Source organism: Acinonyx jubatus, chromosome E4, assembly GCF_027475565.1.
Source record: "Acinonyx jubatus isolate Ajub_Pintada_27869175 chromosome E4, VMU_Ajub_asm_v1.0, whole genome shotgun sequence".
NCBI lineage: Eukaryota > Metazoa > Chordata > Mammalia > Carnivora > Felidae > Acinonyx > Acinonyx jubatus.
Window position 1 is genome coordinate 62,937,358 of NC_069395.1, and position 25,158 is coordinate 62,962,515.

The 25,158-nt window shown below is 41.8% G+C and overlaps 1 protein-coding gene across 2 annotated transcripts in view; it reads right to left on the reverse strand.

Annotated features, from left to right (window-relative positions):
- Positions 1–5,608: 5,608 nt before the first annotated feature.
- ADSS2 (adenylosuccinate synthase 2) overlaps positions 5,609–25,158 on the reverse strand; it is a 36,942-nt gene continuing 17,392 nt past the window's right edge. Inside the window, exons 5-13 of one of the 2 annotated variants that reach the window (XM_027046116.2) lie at positions 20,555–20,621; positions 20,197–20,304; positions 19,108–19,189; positions 16,709–16,835; positions 14,491–14,645; positions 12,471–12,595; positions 11,144–11,241; positions 8,191–8,340; positions 5,609–6,782 (exon numbers count right to left, since the gene is read on the reverse strand). In XM_027046116.2, coding sequence (XP_026901917.1) covers positions 6,730–6,782; positions 8,191–8,340; positions 11,144–11,241; positions 12,471–12,595; positions 14,491–14,645; positions 16,709–16,835; positions 19,108–19,189; positions 20,197–20,304; positions 20,555–20,621 — 965 coding nt within the window. In that variant the 3' untranslated portion in view covers positions 5,609–6,729. Of the gene's footprint in view, positions 6,783–8,190; positions 8,341–8,392; positions 8,458–11,143; positions 11,242–12,470; positions 12,596–14,490; positions 14,646–16,708; positions 16,836–19,107; positions 19,190–20,196; positions 20,305–20,554; positions 20,622–25,158 lie in introns of those variants that run through there. The other variant, XM_027046115.2, reaches the window with a different exon arrangement.

The following is a 25,158-nucleotide window of genomic DNA, read 5'->3' on the forward strand; positions in this document are numbered from 1 at the left end:
CTTGTCATCTCTTCTCACGTCAACCATCTTACATTTAATCCAAAGGTTATACAGGGGGTCAGGTAAGAATATAATCTGCTCAATAATTGCATTACTCATTATAAAGAGAAGAGAAGAAAATAGAAGAAAAGAAAAGAAAAGAAAAGAAAAGAAAAGAAAAGAAAAGAAAAAAGAAAAGAAAAGAAAAGAAAAGAGAAAAGAAAAGGAAAACCTGGGGAAGTAGCCAGGGAGGTAGACTGCCAACAACCACAGATCCTAAAGGTGTTCTGGATGCAGAAACCTAGAAGTGGCTTAGGGCTGTGGTGAGTTATGGGAATGGTAAAAAAAAAAAAAAAAAAAAAAAAAAAAAAAAAAGGATTAATTGATTAATTGAAAGTCTGTGTATAGACAGTTAATACCCTTATCTTAACAACTGGGCATCAGTTCCCCAGGCAAAAAGCTAGCAGGTTTTTTTTGAAAGGAATTAATGATCCCAAAGAAAAGAATCCTACATTCTGGCCCCTAGCATCCCTACTCAACCCCCCCCCCAAAGTGAAACCTACTAGTTAACAGGCTTCCCCCCTGGGAACACAGTTTTAGGTAGTTTTCCACCGCCTTGGTTGTAGATGTGAAGAGCCAGCCAAGGATCACCAGAGAGTTGGAAAAATAACGAAACATGAAAGACAAAGACCAAAATAAAGAGAAGAAATGATCCCAGAGGAAACACCGAGGAATCGAAAAGAAGCTAACAAAGTAACATTGTCATCCAACAAGGGATGCGTCATCCACACACATGAAAACGCCATCTTTCCAAAGCTCTTGGACATTAAAAACGTGATTGCTAAAAATTAAACATTTGACAGGATTGGAAGAAAATTCTGAAAAGCTCTATATGGAATCAAAAGACAAAGAAAATTATTGTTTTAAAAGAAGAGACACAGACTAATAAATCAGGGGGTCCACCACCTAACAAGCATCCTAGAAACAGAAATCCTAGAGGAAATCATCAAGGAAACGTTTTCACAGAGCTAAGGACCAGGAAGCTGCTCAAACGCAAAGGTCTCGGCTGTGGCCGAGCACACGAAAACACAGAAAATAAAAATAACCAGCTTTTGGTTTCACTGATATTCTCTGTTTTCTAGTCTCTATTTTGTTACTCTTGACTCTACTCTTGTTTCCTTCCTTTTACTGGTTTTGGGTTGAGTTGGCTTTCTTTTTTTAGCTCCTTAAGGTGGAAAGTTAGGGTCTTGATGTGAAACTTTTCACTGCTACCAATTTCCTGTGGGGCTCTGCCCATGTTTGCTGCACGTTCTCCTCTTTGTGTTTCCTCCTTTCCTCTGGGAGTTCTTTGACTCATTTGGTTGAGCACGTGTTCTTAAATTTCCACTGTGAATTTTTCGGTTTTCCTTCTGTTACTGATTTCTAGCATTGTGATCAAAGGTACTCTGTAGGATTTCAGTATTTAAAAAAACTTTTTCCTAATGTTTATTTTTGAGAGACAAAGTGCGAGCTGGGGAGGGGCAGAGAGAGAGAGGGAGACATAGAATCCGAAGCAGGCTCCGGGCTCCAAGCTGTCAGCACAGAGCCCGACGCGGGGCTCAAACTCATAGACCCCGAGGCCATGATCTGAGCCCAAGTGGGACGCTCAACTGACTGAGCCACCCAGGAGCCCCTGGTTTTCAATATTTTTAAATCTGAGACTGGTTTTGTGACCGAACATAGGGTCTGTCCTGGAGAATGTCCCATGTATGCGTGAAAAGAGCGTGTATTCTACTATTTTGGGGTGAAGGGTTCCACAGATGTCTGTTAAGTATGGCTGGTTTATAGTGTTGATCAAGTTTTCGATCTCCTTACTGACTTGCATCTAAATGTTCTATGAATCATTGAAAGTTGGGTATTGAAGACTCCCAACTGTTATCGTAGAACTATGTCTCGCTTCAAATCCATCAGCATTTGTTTCATATATTTGGGGGCTCTGTTGTTTGGTGAGTACATATTTAAAATTATTATATCCCTTGGTGACTTGACCCTTTTATCCATACATAAAGCCCTTTGTCTCCTGTAATAATTTTTGACTTAGTCTATTTTGTGACATTAGAATATCTTTTTCCATTCTTTCACGTTCAACCTACTTGTATTTTTGGATCTAAAGTGAGTGACCTCTAGACAGCATATATGACCTTGAGTTAGGCAAAAGACTTCTTCTTTTTCTTCTTTTTTATATTTATTTTTGAGAGAGAGAGAGAGAATGAGCAGGGGACAAGCAGAGAGGGAGACAGAGGTCCAAAAGGGGCTCCACATTGTCAGCGCAGAGCCCTATGCAGCGTTCGAACTCGCGAACCATGAGATCATGACCTGAGCCAAAATCGAGTCAGATGCATAACTGACTGAGCCACCCAGGTGGCCCTAAATCACCAAACTGTATTCTTAGAACAGGTGAACTTTATGGTGTATAAATTATATCTCAGGGTGCCTGGGTGGCTCAGTCAGTTAAGCGTCCGACGTCAGCTCAGGTCATGATCTCATGGTTTGTGAGTTCAAGCCCCACATTGGGCTCTGTGCTGACAGTGCAGAGCCTGGAGCCTGCTTCGGATTCTGTGTCTCCCTCTCTCTCTGTCCCTCCACCGTTCATGCTCTGTCTCTCTCTCTCTCTCAAAAGTAAACAAGCATTTTAAAAAATTATACCTCAATAAAGTCATTTCAATAAAAACCATACGTATGTAGACGTTTGACAAAAATAAAACAAAATCAGACCAAGAAGCCTCTAAGGAAGACAGAATGATGCTGTGCATAAAGGTGATACAACTTACTTTCCCTCTTGGGTAGATTCTACAGAGGTGGATGCGATTCTAAGTGAAATTGTATCAGAAATTGCAAATTGATTCCCCATATTGCAGTAACTCCCCCTGCGGGCAGTACATGAAAACGCCATAGCTCTAATGTTGCATATTTAACACTCAGAGATGACGAGTGGGACCTCATTGTGTTAACTTACGACTTCCTGTCTGTAGGCGAAAGTGAATGCCTTTTCATGTTTTGGGCCATTTACATTTATTCCTGTGGATTGACTAGCACCTATTACTTGGTCCATCTTTCATTAGCTGTCACATTCTTAGTCGTGCTAGCTCTTTGTATATAAAGGATATGTATTGAAATCTTTTCTCCCAGTTTGTTGTTTTCCCAGGGTTTTTTCTTTGTTTTGTTTTTGTTTGTTTTTTAATGAGCTTTGTCCATAAGTATTTAAAAATTTTTACTTTGGTCAAATCTGTACATATTTCTTTAGAGTTTACAAGCTTCCTACTTTTGTTTAGAAGGCTCTCCTGAAGTTATTTTCCTTTATTACTTTCATTGGTTAAAAAATTTTTTAATTTGAATTTTATTCAATCTGAAGTTCATATTTGAGATTGTATTTGTTGTCATTTTTAAAAATTTTATTTATTTAAAAAAAATTTAGTATTTATTTATTTTTGAAGGAGAGAGACAGACAGAGCTTGACCTGGGGAGGGGCAGAGAGAGAGGGAGACACAGAATCCGAAGCAGGCTCCAGGCTCTGAGCTGTCAGCACAGAGCCCGATGCGGGGAACGAACTCACGAGCTGTGAAATCATGACCTGAGCCACAGTAGGATGCTTAAACGACTGAGCCACCCAGGTGCCCTTATTTTTTAATTTACACCCAATATAGTGCAATAATGATTTTAGGAATAGATTCCAGTGATTCATCCCCTATGTGTGACAACCAGTGCTCATCCCAACAATTGTCTTCCTTAATGCCCCTTGCCCATTGAGCCCATGCCCCCAAACACAACCCCTCCTTGCTGTCATCTCTTTAATGCATCCTTTTCCCAATGACATGAAATTCCATTTTTAGCCCATATCAAGCTCCTATGTGCATGTAGGTCGCGTCTATTTCTGAAATGTCCAGTCCATCTTCCTTCTGTCTTTGTTCATTCCCATGACAGGATCACATACTTTGACTACAGTAGCGTTATAATGTCTTTAACATCTGGTGGGGAAACACCTCTCAACACATTCTTTTTGCAAAACTATCTTAGGAATTCTTGCACATTCTATTTTCCACCAAAGCTTCAGCGTAATTTTGCCCAGTAGACAACCCCCTGGCAATTCTGACCGGAAGGGCATTAAATTCACATACTCATTTGTGGAGGGCATTTGGCTACATCAGTCAGTTAATATATAAAAAGTATATACTAAATAGGCCGTCTCCCCGCGGAAACTTCTTGCTCTGCCGTCTAGTTACCTTCTACTGAGCTTTGAGATCTGGAGTGCACTTTTCTGTTTTAGTTTTTCCGTTTCCCCACTAGGCCCCCTTAAGCGTTTTGGCCTAATGCTTTCCTTTTAGAGGAAACATATTTTGGTTATTTGGTGGGGTCTCCTCCAACTTCTTGCCAACCTCATCAGCCTCGCCAGCCCCTCACTCATTTTGTTCCTCCAACTTTCCAAGTGTTTCCAGCCTTCAGGCCTTTGCACGGCCCTCTGACTACTCATCCTTTTGGTCCGTTTGAATGCTATTTCTGCTAAAGGACTTCTCTGACCCTTTCCAGACTTACATTAAGTTCTGTTTCTGTTTCACGGCACCCTGCACTTTCCCATCGCAGCACATATCCCTCGCAAGTATGTTTATCTGACATGCTGCCCCACGACAAAATACCCAACACCTAGCAGATGCTAGCATACACACTTGTTAGTGAAGACTTATTACTGGAATATAGTTACCTGGGACTTCAAAGACTGAAATGTATCTGAAGAACAGAACCTCCCTCTTAACCAATTTAATTAGCAAACAGCTCACAGAGAGGAGAGAATCAATCAACCTAGTCAAAAAGGAGTCAATGTCTATCAACATCCATAGGAGATTGATGTTTTTTGGTAGGGGAAAAAAAAATCAGTGATTCAGAGAATGAGGTTGTTTTTTTTTTTTCTTTTTTAAAGTTTATTTATTTTTTTGGTAATCTCTACACCCAATGTGGGGCTCAAACTCATGACCCAAGATCAAGAGTCACATGCTCTTCCGGCTGAGCCAGCCAGGAGCCCCCCAAGACAGTTTTGTGGGTGTTTTTTTTTAAGTTTATTTATTTATTTATTTTTAAAGTAATCTCTTTGGTAAGTGAGTTCTTCACATCTGCCTCTGGACCATTACTAAAATTATGTTTCAATAAAGCAACGCTTACAGCCAAGATGAGAATGTGAACTTAAAAGCCTAATTTCAACTCAACCTAATTTGAAATTCAAGCAGGAAGATAAAGGGTTAGGAGAAATAAAAGCCCATCCAATTTCTGCTGAAAAAAATAAAAATTATTTATTGTATACGAAATATAAGTTATTTTTACATAAAAGCCATTATTGACCCATAATTGGCTTGTAAGATCATCTGTACGATCCTTTTTGTTCATTGAAACCAACAAGGCTGCCTCTCTCGTAGAACTTTCTGAACTAAGTATCAACGAAAGTATGTCTAGTGAAGACAAAAGTGGTTAATGTTCTTTTCTAAGATTCTGTTTTGATCTCTCCCCACCTCATCCCTACATTCTACAGGGAGAAAGCTGCTGCTTCTATATCCAAGTGTTGCTAGTACTTCTCCTACAGAACAGAAACACAATACACAAACCATACTAGAAATATTTGGTTCATTTTAATCAGCTATTGATGGTATAATAAAATAAATTTAAGTGGCACCTAATTTAAACATTTAAAATAGTTCATCAGAGGATAATCTACAACACACTACGTGACGCCTAATTGTCAGAACAACACCTCTTTTTTTCCCAAGAAAGAAAAAAAATAAAGGCACAATCAAAATTATGACCAACAATTTGAATTCATTTGGACATTTATAGATGATTTTGTAGGCAAACCGGCAGGCACAATGTTGAAAAATCAATCCACTAGGTTTAGAAATAATGGTAAAATAAAAAAACGACAGCTATACATTTCAGAGTTAATGCCTGAAATTAAAGAAAAATATCCACCAGTTAGCACAATGATCTTTTAATGACTAATTTTTTTTTTTAACATTAAGATTGTTGTCTTAGGGAACGCCCTTCTCCAAACATTTAATTAAATGTTCAATGTATTAAATAATTTACAGAGAGAAGTAAGTTTTGTGTTCTGTACAAATTAAAGGACACACGAATATAACCCCCTCCCCCCCTGCCAAAGCTCAAATTTGCAATGGTCTCAGCAGAAACTAAACAGTTCACAAGTTAAACAGAACCTATAGCATTACAAAAGTTTACAGAACCCTTCTTTTCATCCTTTTTTTCTAACAGCAAAGATTACAACGACAAATTGAATGACCAGAATGTAAAAATATTTGTGCAAAACTGCATTAATTGTTCTTACCATTTAATAGAGGTAAAACCTAACAAAGCACAACGACAGTCATGAAGAAGAACTACACTGGAAGGAATTCTCTTAGATTTCGAACGTGGATCGTACTAGGACTAAACACTGAAGGAAAACGTGGCACCGTGAGCAGGAGGAAAACGTGACTCGGCGACTCTGCCAGCGAAGGTGGCGGACCCTGGACGGCGCCGAAGTTTCTCTCCACACCAGCCAGCCGCCTTAAATGACTGGGAACACCTGCAGGGCTTGACACTCACTCCAATGTCTTTATTCTCGAAACTCACTCCAATGTCTTTATGCTCGAAATTTGCAGATCATAAATGAAGTATTTCAGAAAGTCCTCTCCCCCCCTCCTTAAGGAGTGTTTCTTGTGTCACTGGAGGTCCTTAAAAGAGTTGAATCATAGATTCTCTGGATTTACCTACACCGATCCATTTAACTGGGATGGGGGAAAAAAAGAAGAAGAGTATTAATTTGTTTATAATGTTCGATCCTTGGGGTGAAAAGGTCCCCACTTTTCCCGGTGTCACTATTTAGCTTTGCCAGGTGTCTTTTGCTATCCGTGGCTGTCCTGACAGCAGACCGTGCTGATTTCTAAACAGAACGCGCAGTCGGCATCCAGCACAGGTGTGAGCTTTACCGCTTCCAGTGTTAATCGCGGGGTATTTCCAAGTTGTCTATGCCTGATAATTAGGTCAGTAAGATACTGGCCCAAACCAGCAGGGACCGAAAGAACCCTTGATCAAGTCCCTAATAACTAGATCAGCATCTGATAAATACAGGATGCTAGGAGGTTCTGCAAGTATCAGCATAACTTTTATATCTCAAGAAAGGAGAAGGGGCTGGAAGCAAATGCCATTTTAACTTGCAGAGCCCGGACCAGTCTACAGGAATCTCTCAACATCGTACCACACCTTTATGGTCTTTTAAACAAGTCACTATCAAAGTCACTACTGCTTGTGTTTCAAAACAATGCTGACTGAGAGCCACAGCAAACATGCTGACTTAACTCTGGCATCAGGCTGGTCAGGACAGCTAGCAATGTGGAAAACCAGACTTGTATTTGAGAGGAGCAGAAGAGCAAAGAAAGCACTGTGTTAAAAAGAAAGACTTTCGGTAACTGGTCAGAGCCACCACTTGGTTATGCCTAACTCCCTGGCCAGCTTAGATTTGTTTCTTAATGTGGGTTTATTCTTTGCTCTTCTTGTAGATCTTTTCAAATTGGATCGCCTATTTTCTGTACCTGTTATTCCCTAATTGTTCAAGAAACACCCCCAACTCCCAAGGGTGCTTTAACCCGGAATGGAAAGACTGCCAACCATTTTTGGTGGAGGTGAAGACACAAAAGGGTTTGTTACTAAGAGGGAGAAAGCGGGGCGCCCAGGTGGCTCGGTCGGTTGAGCGTCCGACTTCAGCTCAGGTCATGATCTCACGGTTCGTGAGTTTGAGCCCCGTGTCAGACTCTGTGCTGACGGCTAGGAGCCTGGAGCCTGCTTCAGATTCTGTGCCTCCCTCCCTCTCTCTCTCTGCCCCTCCCCAGCTCATGCTCGCACTCTGTCTCTGTCAAAAGTAAATAAACTTAGAAAAACAAAAAAACTAAGAGGGAGAAAGCAACGAGCATAAGTGTAAAAGTAACCTGCTGTCTTCAGGCATCTGAAAGACTTAAAGAAAAGTGATTATATTTATCCCAAGAAATAAGATTATTTTGTATCTTCCTGGGCGTTTCTACAAATCATGAGCACTCTACAAATTAATAATGATCTTCCTCTAATCCCATCTCAAAGATACAGTCAAGTTAGAAGCAGAGAAAAAGTAGAGATGGCTGTTCATAAAGAGTTTATATTTACCTGGAATTTGAAGCTCATCTTCAATAAATCGAACGTAATTTTGTGCATTAACAGGGAGCTCTTTAAATGTCCTTGCATTTGATATGTCTGTGTTCCAACCTGGGAGAGTCTTGTATTGAACTTCAACTTTATTTAAGACTTCTTGGTTTGCTGCAAGTTAAAGAGGATGTATGCTTTCTCATGGTATAACACTGTCTATTGCTAAATAAGTGATTCGCTAGGTCATAGGTTCCTGATCTCTTCTCAAAACCCTTGGAGCCAGATGCGCTTTGAAATGCAGAAAAAAATGTTTTGTTTTGTTTTGTTTTCATCCAGAGTTTAGGAAGGTCAAACAGTACATTTACCATTTGAGGTGGTATTTTTATGCTCAAACACATTCCTGCAGCCACCAGATTATTCACTCGAAGCAGATAGATGATTGGTTCTAATATCAACTCAGGTCAGGTCTGACTTTGGTGCCGACCTTTCCAGATTTCCACACCGTGGATTAGAGGCTGCGGACCTGCATGAAGGCAGCAATCTCACAGAAAGGAGACTGGCGGACTTGCTCTCATCTGGGAAATCTATGATTTTGGTGACTGCACAAAAGCTTAGCTGGAAATTTTCTTCATGATCTCACCTAACCGTTTTCTCTGTACCCCCTGGTAGGAACTAAAAGCCTACGAAAGTAAGAACAGTTTCTTCGACCAGAGGCAGTACGGTGGCTGCTGTGGTGTACCATCCAGATTTCCCGCTTCCAGATGGAGGCCCTGCCCTGCCTGCCCCCCCCCTCCCCCCGCTGCGGAAGCACCCCTGCTGAGGATCAGGTTCAGAATCTCCCCAGAGACCGCCCTCTGCTGGGAGGAGCTGCCTCCCTGGAGCAGCATGTATCCCACAACCAGTCAACGTGGACCACAGGCAGCACAAAACTGCAGTTTCTGAGAAAAAGCAAACTCACGAGCAAGTCCTGAAAACAACTCCACCATCTGCCCAGGGACAATGTCCTGACGACTAAAGGTCAGGACACTGGAGTCAGAGGAGAACAATGGTCCCACTGACTGAGAAGGCAGATACCAGATTTCAGGGAGGTTGAAGCAGTGAGAATCACGGTCCAAGCGTCAGAAAGGAAGGAGCTATACAGAGAGCTCCCACCCCTCAGAGACCCTGTGAAAGTCCCCTGGCTAACTAACGTTCACCTTTACATGCTAAGACTGGGACCCCTGGAGGCTTACGGACAGCAGGGGCCACAGTTGAGTACGACAGGTTCTAGAGTTCCAACAGTGCTGTCGGAAGGGAAGGGACAGACTACACTGAAGCTCCAGCCAGCACTGCCACATTGGAGAGATCTCTTTATACCCCAGTAACTCTCCTGGCAGCAGCCGAGACAGCAGAAACACTGCTTCATTTAAATAACGATGATCAGTCGGTTAAGCGTCTGACTTCAGCTCACATCATGATCTCACGGTTCACCAGTTCGAGCCCCGCGTCGGGTTCTGTGCTGACAGCTCAGAGCCCGGAGCCTGTTTTGGATTCTGTGTCTCCCTCTCTCTCTGCCTCTCCCCTGCTTGTGCATGCACTCTCTCTCAAAAATAAACATTAAAAAAAAAATTAAAAACGATGCGCCAGAGTACAACTGACCGCAGACCCTCTATAATAAAGCCTAAAACCAACCTCTGCCAAGATGCACAGAGGAAACAGAATTTGTAGACGGACTCACACCAGGTTAGAGGCTTGGGAAACACCTTGGGTTCTTCCTGTAACTATAGAAACACAGTGGAAAACCAAGCTCATGCAAGTTCAAGATGATCAGCCAGTAATTCAACTGTCCCCTAAAACAAGAACCAATACTCTTCAGAGGGAGGTAACGGAATCTGAGTCACTACAACATAAGCGCATTCACCCAGAAGTCATTAGACAGAAATAGAGATCCATGGGGCACCTGGGTGGCTCAGTCAGTTACGCGTCTGACATCGGCCCAGGTCATGATCTCACGGTTCATGCGTTCGAGCTCCATATCAGGCTCTGCTCTGACAGTGTGCAGCCTGCTTTGGATTCTCTGTCTCCCTCTCTCTCTGCCCCTCCCCCGCTGATTCTCGGTCTCTCAAAAATAAATAAATAAACTTAAAAAAACTAAAAAAAAAAAAAAAAAGAAGTAATAGTAGTGAACCACAATCAACTTAAAAAACAGTCACGAGAAACCAAACTGGAGACGGCCCAGCTGTCAGACTAACAGAAAACGGCTTTCAAGGGGTTTCCGAGAACTTGCAGCGACCCTCGGTTCCCAAGGACTGGTCGTCATTAGCAAGCCACAACACCCACCAACCTACAAGCTTCATTAAGCTAGTAGATATTCCTTTGTTTGGCGGATCCCCCATCTTACAGGATGACTAAACAAATGAACAGTTAGTGCCTATTTCCGAAAGCTGGTAACATTTATTGAACTTCCTGAGTAACTGAAAAAATCATGTAGCTACGGATGTGCTTGAAGAAACACATTGCCTCATGTGGGAAGTCTCCTTACAACCACCCACTCTTGACACAGGAGATTAGACAAAACCACTCGTGTGGCTTGAAGGACGGGGTGGGTTAATGTATTAAGAACCTGCTTACCCTTACAGGCAGCACTCTTCTACTCCACATTTCTCAAGGGGGGCGGGGAGGGGTGGGGAGCAGAACACCTATGAAGAAGTCACTTTCAAAATAGGGAAGGTGAGATTCAGGGGCCGCATCGCTGAGCTCAGAACTGCCACGTTTCTTCTTTCTTCCTTTGAGTCTGAACACATGCGTCCTGCAACCCGGAACCCAAACGCACGGCAGCTACGAAACTGAGGCCAGTGACAAGTGACTATACTTGCGCGATTCCCAAAGGACAGGGCAACCCTGTGGCTACCTGTCACCGGCCTATTGGAGACTGCTCTAACACATCCCCTGATGCCCTGATAACGTTCTGTGTACCGCAGACTGAAGAACGTACCTGGGAAATGAGGTATGATTTCACCATCGAGCTTGTAAGCAACCCCAACTTTGATTTCCATAAACATGTCCAAAATATCCAATTTGGTAAGTGCCAACCTAAGCAGAAGGAGAGGCAACGTTAAAAGAGCAGACTCTTTGAGGTCCTAACATCTAACGCGATGAGGAAGTAAAGAATTCGTACCAAGCTAAGCATTCCAAAGCAATTCTGAAAACTGGTTAGGATTATCCTCTGAAGTGCACCACACGTAAAGCGTGCATTTTCCTCATGATAAAAAAATGACTTACCTACTTGTGAGTAGCTCTCATAGTTCCATTTTCCCTGACTGACCCACACCATCTTGCTTAGCTTTCTTATGAGGGATCAACACACACGTGAGGGGCAGCGGCCCGGTGTAAAGGACGCAGTCTATGGGACCCGGCAGAACTCGCTGTCCCACAGAGAGGGTGACAAGATACATGGACATTTATGCATACACCATAGGCCCTCATCTCGCCACTCTAGTCACTATCGCCTCCGCCCTTCTGCTCAGAAACTGTCAAAGCAGAGTGAGGGAACCACATCGAGGACCTCTTCGTGATACATCCAATCTCCCAATAAACTGACTGGGAAATAACTTTAAGGGGAAATCTATGGCATTAGATAAAATAACAGGTTTGAGAATCTCATCCACAAGGTATCTTTTTATTCTTTATTTTGCTCTTTGCTAGAAGCTAACCCAGAGTAACAGAGACATGAATACGTTTATTTACATATTTGCGTATATGTGTTCATAGCAACTTTTACTGAGCATTTTCAGGGAGCCAGGCAGCGTGCTGTACGCTCTCACTATATTTCTCGCCCAATTTTCAAAATACTCGTGTGAAGTCGGTATCATCATCTAGGTTTTAAAGATGATGAAAAAAGCCACAGAAAGATGAACTTGCCCAAAGCCACAGCACAACGCGTGAGTCGGAGATTTGAAAACAGGAGTTAGACATTCATCAAGCCCATGCACCAGGTCGGTCATACTGCCTCCTCTCCATAAAGGCAAAGTGTGCCAACCCATCTACCTACTTATCTTACTTCCCTCTACACTTGCATGTGGAGGATCCTGATTCCTTTTTCCCAACCCAGATGTCTAGGAAGACAACGTGGGGTCCTTTCCCTTGGACACCCTTCCCCTGGATCTTGGGCCCCCTGTACTTTGAGCTACAATTGCATTTGGGGGCTAAAGAGTGACACTACCACCAGGATACTACTCTTAAGGTTGCACTCCACAAAAACTAACCTTTGGTCATGAACCCTCCTGCACTTTCCTGAAATAAATGTTTCCGAGAATACTCACGCAGTAAATCCATTAATCATATGAGCGTATTTGAGCAAAACGAGGTCCAGCCAGCCACACCTTCTTTTCCTTCCAGTGGTTACCCCAAACTCGCGACCTCTTGTTTGTAGTAATTCTCCAATTTCCTGGGAAATCAAAAATAGGGCTTTTGGACTACACTCCCAGTGCTGTAAATCTAGTAGAATTGATTATATCTAAGATCATATAACAAGTCGAAGTCTCCTAGAGATGAACATCTCTCAAAAACTAACGAAGTGGAAGACAGAATTCCATCCAGATGATGGATGTTGCGTGAGGCATTATTTGGAAGCGATCCACCTTTGGCTTCGTTTTTCACCATTTCTTTAAAACCAGTAATTTTTATGATGTCAGATAACTTCTTAAGATTTAGATTAACATATAAGAATAATAAATGCTACATATGAAAAACAAAGTTGTCAGTAAGTATTTATTACAAAAGACAAGCCAATTATTTGCAAGAACAACTGTAGTCCGATGATCTGCCTGAAAACCGGAAGACAAACTCTCAGCTAGCAAGGAGTCGCTAACGGCACGATGCCCTTTCAAAGAGAAGGAAGGTCGACAACAGCGCTCCAAGTTCTAAGCCACAGCCATTGTCTACAACCTAACCTTCCGTCCATGGTCTATCTATTCCCTACTTTACACCTTTCCGATTAAAGTCATTACCTCTCATATTCTGACATTGACACAACTATGTAGTTTTTAGACTGCTGCTCTGTCAGGTTTGAATCCCAGCCCTGTCTATGTGCAAGTTATGGTGACTCTCCATGCTTCAGTTTCCTCATGCGTAGAAGCGGGGGGCGGGGGGGGGGGGGGGCAGGGGCTGGTGACACCACCCAGCTCCCTGAGCTGTTGTGAGGTCCACAGAGCTCCCGAGTATACAACACTTCAACAGTGCCTGGCCCGCCATCGCCACCACTGAGTGTTGGCGAAGGTTAGCCCAGGTCCGGAGGTCACTCTCCTCAGCCCTGGTTCCTGACAGGCTCCTAGTGCAAGGCAGCCGTTATTTTTAACCACCTCTTCCTCCTCCACCACCTTAATCTCCCTCGTGTACCCACCTTCTCGTAGCCTTGCACCTACAAGCACCCTTTTAACGTTTATTTATTTTTGAGAGAAAGAGACAGACCATGAGTGGGGGAGGGGCAGAGAGAGAGGGAGACACAGAATCTGAAGTGGGCTCCAGGCTCCGAGCTGTCAGCACAGAGCCTGACGCAGGGCTCGAACCCATGAGCGGTGAGATCACGATCTGAGCTTGAAGTCGGACGCTTAACCAACTGAGCCACCCAGGTGCCCATAATCCACAAGTACCTTTAAGTGCCCTCTAACACTTCTCTTTTGTTGCTAACCTGCTGCTACTTCAGTGAAGTGCACAGGAAGGTAAGAATTTGTTAAGGGGGGAGGGGGGGAACAGAAGTTTATATTTTTTATTTATTTTTTTTTGAAAGAGAGAGAGCAGGGGAGGGGCAGAGGGGAGAAAGAAGGAGAGAGAGGGAGAGAGAGGGAGAGAGAGGGAGGGAGAGGGAGAGAGAGGGAGAGAGAGGGAGAGAGAGGGAGGGAGAGGGAGAGAGAGGGAGGGAGAGAGAGAGAATCCCAAGTAGGTTCCACACTCTGTGGACATAGGGCTCAATCCAACAACTCTGGGACCATGAACTGAGCCAAAATCAAGAGTTGGACGTTCAACTGACTGAGTCACCCAGGAGCCCCCAGAAGTTTTTCGGGGGCACCTGGGTGGATCAGTCGGTTAAGCATCTGACTTCGTCTCAGGTCATGGTCTCATAATTCGTGGATTTGAGCCCCGCATCGGGCTCTGGGCTGACAGCTCAGAGCCTGGAGCCTGCTTTGGATTCTGTGTCTCCCTCTCTCTCTGCCCCTCCCCCACTTGTACTCTCTCTCTCTCTCTCTCTCTCTCTCTCTCAAATATAAATAAATAAACAAACATTAAAAAAAAAAAACCCAACAACAACATTTTTGGAATTAGATCAACTGAAAACGGGCTTACATTGTCCTGCTCTGTAGGAAAGGCCCCGATGCCAACTCGAGTCGTGTAGGCTTTCACGACCCCATATACTTCTCCAACATTTTGAGGGGGCATCCCCAGCCCGGTACAGACACCTCCAACCGTACAGTTTGAAGAGGTCACAAAAGGATAAGTTCCTAAAAAAAGAAACAAATATTAAACTATACACACATGGGCATACGTTACTCGGAAACAGAATTATAATGAAAAATCCACATTTGAGTATATTCCAGGTAGTGGACAGACTTGATTAGAACCGTCCCCTCAAAAGCTCAGTGTTTTCCTCTTGATCCTTTCTGTCCGTAACGAGGTAACAACACGGGCGGTTAGAGCTGGCAGGTGTGGGCACTGGAGAGGCTCTGTGGGCGTGTGCACGCTTACTCAGCTCTGCTCGGTGGGTGCTCGCCAAAGCCTGCTAGATGACGTGATGCCAAAACCCTGGTGTTCTTCCACTATGTAGACTTACAATCTACGTACTTTTAATACTCTTCTGTTAATTTGAAAACAAGTTTGTCTTACTTCCTTGATACAAATTTTTAAGACACATCAGCAACCCAGAGTGACACCAGTACACCATGAAAGTCTGTGGTCTTCATTACCCTTCCTTCTGATTTCTGTTCAGGGAAGAATCCCCAAAATGACAAGGGAAGCTAAGAAGGGTGTACTCCCCCAGCCCCAAAGATCCTGGATCCCCACTTAAACTATCCACTAAGCTAATCAGACACTCTGCTTTCTTCCCAGACTGCACAGACATATTAAGCAGTCAAAAATCCATTATCTACTGTAATAGAAATACACTTTTTAATTGGTTTACTTGGGAGTCAAAAGCCGATGAAAGGTCAGTGAGAGCTGAGAACAATCAGACTTATCCTGAGGGATCAGGCTCAGGCAGAGGCCAACAACCTGATAGGGCAGTAGCTGGACGGTATTGACTCGTCCACTTTTCGAAGATGGAAGAAATACCCTAATGTGCTCAGAATCTCACACCCAAGATGTTAAACAGATTTCCACAGACCTTAGAGTGGACATGTTTAAGGACAGGGTTTACTCTTGATATTTAAAGACAGGCTGAATTAAAAGTAAAGATCCTTCCATAGGATTCCTCTCATCACCAAATGGAGCATGAACCAAACAATGAAAATCAGTTTACAGAATCCCGAACCCACTGACCCAAACGGTGATTTCATTTTTCTCATAAACTACAAAACTTAACACATGTATTATATTTTCCACAACATTCTTTTCAAAAAACAGATGAGTGGCAGATGGCAAACTTCCATCATTCCTGAATATACAAGCCTGGCTTTAAAATCCTGTAAGGCTGGGAATGTAAGCTGGTACAGCCACTCTGGAAGACAGTCTGGAGGTTCCTCAAAAAATTAAAACTAGAACTACCCTACGACCCAGCAATTGCACTACTCGGCATTTATCCATGGGATACAGGTGTGCTGTTTTGAAGGGACACATGCACTCCCTGTGTTTATAGCAGCACTATCAACAATAGCTAAATGTCCATCGATGGATGAATGGATAAAGAAGATGTGGTATATATATACAATGGAGTATTACTCAGCAATCAAAATGAATGAAATCTTGCCATTTGCAACTACGTGGACGGAACTGGAGGGTATTATGCTAAGTGAAATTAATCAGTCAGAGAAAGACAAAAATCATGACTTCACTCATATGAGGACTTTAAGAGACAAAACAGATGAACATAAGGGAAACAAAAATAATATAAAAACAGGGAGGGGGACAAAACAGAAGCGACTCATAAATATGGAGAACAAACAGAGGGTCACGGGAGGGGTTGTGGGAGGGGGGATGGGCTAAATGGGTCAGGGGCACTAAGGAATCTACTCCTGAAATCATTGCTGCACTATATGCTAACTAATTTGGATATAAATTTTAAAAAATTAAAAAAATTAAAAAAAAGAAACTCAAATTGAATGTTGGAGACATTAAATAAAATTATAATTAAAAAAAAAGAAGTGTACTTGTGGTGAGCACTGAGTAATGTACAGAATTACTGAATCACTATATTGTACACCTGAAACTAACATTACACTGTATGCTAACCAGAATTTAAATAAAAGTTTTTTAAAAGTTAAAAAAAAAATCCTGTACGGGAACGTTAATTATTTATATCCTAAGTACTTTAGGGCTCAGTTAAGCCCCCATGAAGTCATAGCTCACTCACCAAAATCAATATCTAGTAGGGCTGCATTCGCACCTTCTACCAAGATTTTCTTTGGTGGTCCATGTAGGGCCTCATAGAGGAAGTAAACTCCATCTCTCACCATTGGTTTAATCCTTTCCATGTAACCCTACAGGCAAAGACAAAATCCAATTCCAGTGTGTACTAATAAATGTACAACATGATCAGTACAAGTAAAACTTACCTGACTCTAAGACAGGTAAGACTTAACTAACGCAAAACAGGAGGGGCTGGTGATGGTACTCAGTCTACTGGACATTTGGACTAGCTTTGGTCTCTCGTCCTGATTCTCCAGAACCAGAAAAGAGACCCTTCCACATTAACCTTACTGCAAGTTCTGATGACAACCTTCCTCGTGGCCAAGACTCATTCTTCACAAACCAGCTTGCAGAAAAACGAGAAGAACCGGGTATATTACATTGTGCTTTTGCCACCGGTGAGGTCTTGAAAAAGCTACATTTACAATCCATTTGTAACCATGAGTTTTGCAACTTGCATCAGGGTGACTGTCAAAATGTTGGTGCGGGTCACCAGTGTCATGCAAATATTGACAACTGATTGTTAACACTCTTTTGCCATCGTATTCCATTATAGCAATAGCTCAGCAGTATTACTAGTAGGTAATATCAAATACTATTTTACACACGAGCATTAAAAAATTTTCACAAAACATATTAAAAGCATTAATAATCCTGCTTAATTTTAGAATTCAATTAAAAACGTCATATAAACAAGAGTCCCCTCAAGGCCTAAGGTACAAATACAATAAAACCTAGTTTCGGGGCACGTAGGTGGCTCAGTCAGTTAAGCGTCTGACTCTTGATTTTGGCTCCGGTCATGATCTCACAGTCGTGAGATCAGCCCAACATCGGGCTCCGAGATGGTCATGGAGTCTGCTTAAGATTCTCTGTCTCCCTCTCCTCCTGCCCCTCCCCCTCTCGCATGAGTGCACATGTGCCCATGCCCTCTCCCCGCCTCTCAAAAACAAATAAGGAAGCAAACCCCTAGTTTCAACTATGTTTCAATATTTAGCCAGACTAGTATGGAAACTCCAAGATCCACTTGTGAAGTCACCAGAATGTGTTACACCAACTGATCAAAGTATGGTCCCCCACCTTGGCTGTGGTCTCCTGCTTATTCCTGTTTTAGTCCTTTTTTTATGCCTGAAGTGACCATACCGTTCATCATGTCCCTTATTCCTTCAAGTGCTGGTTCAACAAATAGCACCTATTAAGAATCTTCTTACCCAATTCTGTTCATTATTATTCATCTACTTCACATGAAACATGAAACATGCATAAAATGGAACTGAAAAGCCATAACCATACTTTAGCACATACATATTTCCAAGTTGCTAGCAATAAATTTAAAATATTTGCCGCATGATAGAACGAAAAACAATGGCAGTGTATCCTAAGCAATGAGCAATACCCTGAAATCTAAATACTCAGCATTTAGAATCTTCCTTGGAGGTCTTTTTTTTTTTTTCCTTTTTTTTTTTTAAGGAATTTAGTGAGTAGATAGGCCTAAAGTCTATAATCATTCTAGAATAACATAGGAGTTTGTAAATTCCTGTTCAGTTCTGGAATTGATGTTCATACCAATTTACAGAAGAGAAGGAGTAATAATCAGATACACGGGAAGCAGCTTGAAACTCACCAAAGACCAGGGAGGAATGGAAGGTGGAGAAGGCAGGAGACTCGTCTACTAACTCGGGCACCTGACACCTAACAGTTGCCAAACGTGGGCCCAACCTTTGCCAATCACCTTGGTCTCGTAAGAGAACAGTGCTAAAGAGACCGGCCCCGGGGGCCCTCCTTCCGGAACGTGCTGGCCAGCTTTAAAAGTCAACAGCCCCGGCCGTCCCTCTGTTGATCTCTGCTCCACATTGCTAGGAGGGATTTTTATTTCTTACGTAATCCACATCGAGTCTTTTTTCTGCTCAGAATTACTCAATAGCTTTTCCTTAACTCCAGGATAGAAGCTAAAATCGTTATCGCTAGACAGAAGACCCCCAGAAGACCTCCCGCCCACCCCCGCCCCGCCAATATTTCATTTCAGCCACATCACGCCAAGTGACTCAAACATGCCCTGTCCTTTTCGGTAGGCCTTATGCTTTCAGACTTAAAAAGGACAATAATTTGCCATACCAGTCCTTACTTCCGGTATGTTACACAGTCTGTGTGGTACTTATTACACCGTAAATCATTTAATGTACATCTTCCCAGTCACAATGTGATTTCCATAAAGGAAATTAGAGACTGTATGCTCTTCATTCTTATGTTTGCAGGTCCTAACACAAAGCCCGAATGAAGGATCTGAGATGTCAATCTGGCAAATGACTTTTTTAAAAGGACATTAAAGGGGCCAGAAAGCATTACCTTGAGTTTTTGTAATTCGCCTTCAATGTCGATTTCCAAAGTGGGGTATATAGATTTGTACTGGTTGGCCAGAACTTTGAACCTGAGAAACACGGATAAATCAAGATGTTCGCTCTGCGTAAAACCAGTCTGAATAGATCACTTGATTCAAATGGTTTCTGTAGATAAGTGGTTTTCATAACAAATCAATCCAGGACTGAAGCTACATTCTAAGACATAAAAGCTACACAGGAGATCGGTCATATGAATGAGTGACACATTCAAAATATTTTTAAATTCAAATGTAGGAATGCCAATCATATAATTAGGGTGATGTGTGTGGAGGGAAGGGGATGGCCTAAGATGTGCAACCAGTAGACTTAAATCAGTGTAAATTATATTGCGCTGTGTAAAAAAAAAAAAAAACAAACAAAAGGAGACAGTCTACACAATGCTTTTTAAAGAGACAGAGGCAGAATTTAGCAACTGGTCTCCAGTAATCTCAGTGGAGGTGCCCTGATGGCACAAACTGCTGCCTGAAAATGGATTCAGCCATCGGGTCTTTGATGCCACCTGTCATTAGACACAACCAATTAACTCCCTGTCACTGAGTCACCACACAGCTTTGATGATTATTAGGTTTCTCATGGAGACTTTTCTAGAGAGTAAGCATCCATGAGGCAATTTCTATTTTTTAAGGTGAGCTTAAATATTAAATAGTTCACCAGTACCTAAGAGCCTAATTATGTCTAGGCTGGGGGAGTCTCTGGAACTGAAAATCTGAGGGGTCAAGACTCTAGGGGGCGGTAACCCAACCACAGTACCGCCACACCCCCTTGGAATCTATTTCTCAGCAAACTATACCAAACTCCAATCCCTACGTATAATTTTGGCTTTGCCTTCTTGGGGTACTGCTAGGATACCAACAAGATGTTACTTTTCATGAAGTTAATTTGAAATTAAGTAATAAAAAGTAACTTTAATACTCCAAACAAAAGAGCCAAACGCCACTATTCAACTAGAATACTGATTTTACCAATTTGCATCCTGGATATGAACAATCCCCAAAATCCCATGTGCTCTTTCCATTCTGAAACACAAGTTAGTTACCTCTCAGAGAAGCCCTCGAAGTCAGAAACAAGATCACACATCCGCAGTCCACTCCGAGCAGCTTTGGAAGAATAAACTGGGCCAATGCCCTTTTTTGTGGTACCCAAGCTTAAAAATAAATCAAAACGGGCTTTGAGTTAGACAACAAAGAGGCACTTCTTGTGGTCAGATCATTACAAAGAATGGAGTTACTTCGACTATTTTGTTTGTGCTATTTTCTCTAAGTTTATCGTCACAACCCTATCGATTTCCTCTGAAATCCAAACATATTCTAGTAATTTTTCTTAAACCTCTGGCCTAGGATTTGAACATAAGGGTCTGGATCTGCTTAAACTGCACCAAAAACAAAAACACGTACTTTTTCCCGGCTTGTTCTTGTCTCTGTTGCTCCTGGATACCATCAGCTGCTTGATGAAAATCAAATACTGAGGAGAGAAACACCAAGTCACAGTCGTTGAAACAGAGATCACGTGGGAGGAGCAAAACATACTGCATTTTAAATTACTTGAGTTACAAATGCCTTCGGCCTACTTTCATCACGACGAATCAAATGCATGCTTTTAAAAAGCATCAATAATGGTGGGAGTGAAGTTATGACGCCAACAGGTACATGAATACGAAAATAACGCCCAATCGTTCATTCCTCTTAATTGCAAACTATATTATTTTAAAACTGGTCAGTAAGAGGGTAATTTTGGGGCCTACCCTACAATCCTATGAAGCTTCACTTACTAGGACACCCTCTTTTCTTCAAGTTCTACCCTCCAGACATCTCTGCGTTATCTTGACATCTCACTCCCTCTCACCAGTCCCAAACTTCCGTCATCTCTCACCCCAGACCGTGGCTTCCTAATGAGTGTATTTCCACTCTTGGAAATTCAGATTATCTCGAATTCATAATTCTTAAGGCAGCAAAGCCGTCTTTCCAAGACACAAAATATGATGTCACCATCCCCTTGCCTTTAAAAACTCAATGGCTTTCTGTTGCTCAAAAGAAAAAGACAAAACTCCTTTATGTGGCCTCTCTTCTGGCTCCGTGCTCTGGTCCCCTTTCTGCCCTTGGGTCACACGGGCATTCTTTCACATTGATGGCTACAAGGCAGACACTTGTGTCTGAATGTGGCTCTTCCTGTGCCTGCGCGTGCACTCACAAACTCACGCCCCACCAGTACTTTAGGAAGTCTCTTACCAGCTGATTTCCTGTGCCTACAAGTTCTCAAATATTTACCGACTGAATAAATAGCTACTTGATGGAACAGGCGGGCCTAGAATTTTGTCTTACAACTTTTAACCAAGGCTTCTTTTGTTTCCAAAAAGCCAGACAGGAATATAATTTAGGTACCATAAAATTCACCCACTTGCAGCATCCAATTTAATAATTTTTCATACATTAAACCCTGGCTTCTTTTCCCTAATGATTGTGATTGCTTCCATATAAATAAGTAGAAATGTTTACATTTTACACAGAACGACTGACATTAAGTTTCCTAGAAAGCAGTGGTGGCTTAGCTAAAAGATCTGGTGGTATCAGAAGGCTTCTGTTGTAGTTATAGATGTTGAAACTAGAAAAATTCGAGGAAACCTGACCTTAATCCACCCTCTGATTGACCCTACCCCCTACAACCCCCTCTGCCCTAATTCCCTCTTTTGAGAGGCTACAAAATTGTCAAGGCAGTCCTCTTCCCAACTGTATGGTTAACAGATTTCCCCAGTGGTCTAGAACAGGAGTTCTGACACCTCTTACACTAGGTGATTACAACACAGAGACTAATTTTTTATTGTGTGACATAAAATTACCCTGTAAATCACGATGCGTCTTCGTGCCACAGAAGCAGGTAGCAACAACATCCTTAAACTACACTGCCATATTGCACACCAAAAGGTATCTATGGGAATGTTCAGAGCAATATTATTTGCAGTAACTCAATACTAGAAATGAGTCAAAGCCTCATTAATGGGAAAATGGATAAACTGTGGCATTTTCATACAATGGGATACTATTCAGCAATGAGAAAAGTATAAAATATTGCTTCATTGAACAATAAGGATGAATCTCATGGGCACCCTGTTGAGTGGAAATCAGACGCAACAGATTAAATGTGTAATCTGTATCGAGTTCAAACAAAAACAACGACGACAAAACCAATCTATAAGTGAGAGAATAGCGGTCTCCCTTGGTGAGATGGAGTAGATAAGGACTGGGAAAGGTCATTAGAGTGATTTTGTTTACTTGTTTGACTGAAATATATTGACCTAGAACACTACTTCCAGGCGTACAACATAAAGATTCAATATTTGTATGTACAGGATGCTTGGACTATTCTGGTTCTTGTAGTTCTAGAAGAGTTTTAGGACTGTTTCTTCTATTTCTGTGAAAAATATGACAGGGATTGCACTGAATGTATAGATTGCTTTGGGTAGGACGGACATTTTCACAAAACGGGTTCTTCCAAATCCCCGAGCACAGAGCATCTTTCCATTTACTCGCATCTGCTTTCTTTCATCAATGTCTTACAGCTGTCAGTGTACCGGTCTTTTACATGCTTGGGTAGCAAAGTAGCTTTTTCGGGCACTAGAAAGGTTCTGTTTAACAAGGTAGACACTGATTAAAGGGGTAGAATATGTGTACACTTTTTGTGCATTTTGCTGTTGTGTGTGATATGTTAAAATGGTTACTTATTTCTAACAATAGCTATTGTATACTATAGGGATTAGTTTATTACCATGTACAGCTAATAACCATTCTTATTTACTTTAGAGGAGCCCGAACAGTTCCTAAGAAGCTGTTTCATTAAAACTCAGACTTTGCCAAAGTGAGACGTTGGAGTGAGCTATTTCTTTTGAATAAAAAAACATTTTGCATTTAAGTATCTGCTGCATTTTCTATGCCCAAATAAGTTACAGTGGCAACTTGCAAACCACAAATAAATGGTTGATGGAAAGCAAGCAAACCATATTTCTTAGAAATTAATTTAGTACCTTGCCACTAAGCTAATGTTTCCTTAGGTTTTTCCAGGCCCCGGGGAGCTATTAGTGAACTCAGAGTAATTACTTTCATAAAGCCTCATCGTGGCACAGAGCCTTAATACCCCCACTAACAGTTTTTGAAAGAACACTCTTCGTGTGAGGTTGCTTTGAACACGTCTTCCATTGTCCACAGCCTAGATAAGGAAAACAAAACATGCTGCCTTGGGGACTCAGTCTAATTTTTAAAATAAAAGATAATTATGCACTTTCAGTAGATAAGTTTTAATAACACCATCTTTTATTATTATAGTTAAGTTTTATTAACACCATTAATGTCACACTGTATTAATGTGCCCACGTGAGCTTCAGGATCTGTAATACCCACGTTGCTTGCTGCTCTTCTAAGTTGTTTTGGGGGTTTTATTAGTTGTGGCCACTTACTAGGAGATCTACCCTCTTAAGAGATTGTTAAGTCGCAAGAGAACACGGTCATCTACAGCCTCAGTGTTGCACAGGAGGTCTCTAGAACTTACTCAGGAGATGACACAAAAGTCACCTTTGCAGTGGCACATCCCCAGCCACTGTATCGGAAATTATAGATTGCTACCTACCCACCTTCTCCAAACTGCCAGATGCGACAGGTAGCTCCCCCCTCCTCAGACCGCATCACTACATGCCATGGTGCGTTTGTTACAGATTTATCTTGTTTGTCATCTGTCTGCCCTACTATACCACACGCTCCATTTTTTCTACTGCTGAATCCTCAGTGCCCAACACTACACCTGGCACAGAGTAGCCATTCAATAGATAGTTGCTGAATCAAAGGACAGACACCAACTAACCTAGATTTCAAATGTTTAAAGAAATTTAAAGTCTCGGCCATTTCTCAGATCTCTTTCCATCGGTAAGTATCTCTTACATTACAAATTTTGTTTGGAGTTTCAATGCGACAGGTTGCAATTATAATGTAATGGTTCCCTGCATGCTTGCTTAAGTATGCTAACGTAAAGAACTGGCCAACAACGGACTCATTTAAAAATTTCTTTAAAAGAAAATTAGCTGTTTAAAGCAAAAATTTAAGAATGCAATGTAGAGTTTATAACAACGTAGACATGAAATGTAGGACAGTAATAACACAAGGGACTGGATAAGGGGTATAGAGGGCGTCTGGGTGGCTCAGTCGGTTAAGCGTCCGACTTCGGCTCAGGTCATGATCTCGCGGTTCATGAGTTCGAGCCCTGCGTCAGGCTTTGTGCTGACAGCTCAGAGCCTGGAGCCTGTTTTAGATTCTGTGTCTCCCTCTCTCTCTCTGACCCTCCCCCATTCATGCTCTCTGTCTCAAAAGTAAATAAACGTTTAAAAAAAAATTAAAAAAAAAAAAGAAACATTGCCTTGTAAAAATCTTGGATTAAATATTGTATCATGTTAAGGTAGATGCTTAAAGATGCATATTATAGGGGCACCTGGGTGGCTCAGTTGGTTAAGCATCCAACTTCGGCTCAGGTCATGATCTCACCACTCGTGAGTTCAAGCCCTGCATTAGGCTCTGTGCTGACAGCTCAGAGCCTGGCGTCTGCTTCACATTCTGTGTCTCCCTCTCTCTCTCTGCCCTTCCCCCCTCTCAAAAATAAAAACATTAAAAATTTTAAAGATGCATATTATAAATCCCAGAGCTACCAAAATTCACAAAACAGGAGGCATAATTAATCAATCAATAAATAGTGCAGATAATATTTAAAATACTAAATCTAAAAGAAATCAGGAAAAGGAGGAAAAAAGACAATGGCAGGAATAGAAAACAAAAAGCAGATATAAATTCAGCCATAATATTAATTAACTATATTTAGAAATAAATGATCTAAATACTCCAGTTAAAGGGGACATTGTCACAATGAATAAAAAGCAAGACCAACTATATTTTGTGTATAATAAATGCCCTGCAAATATAGATATAGATAAGCTAAGGATGATTAGATTGAAAAAGATACCTCCTGC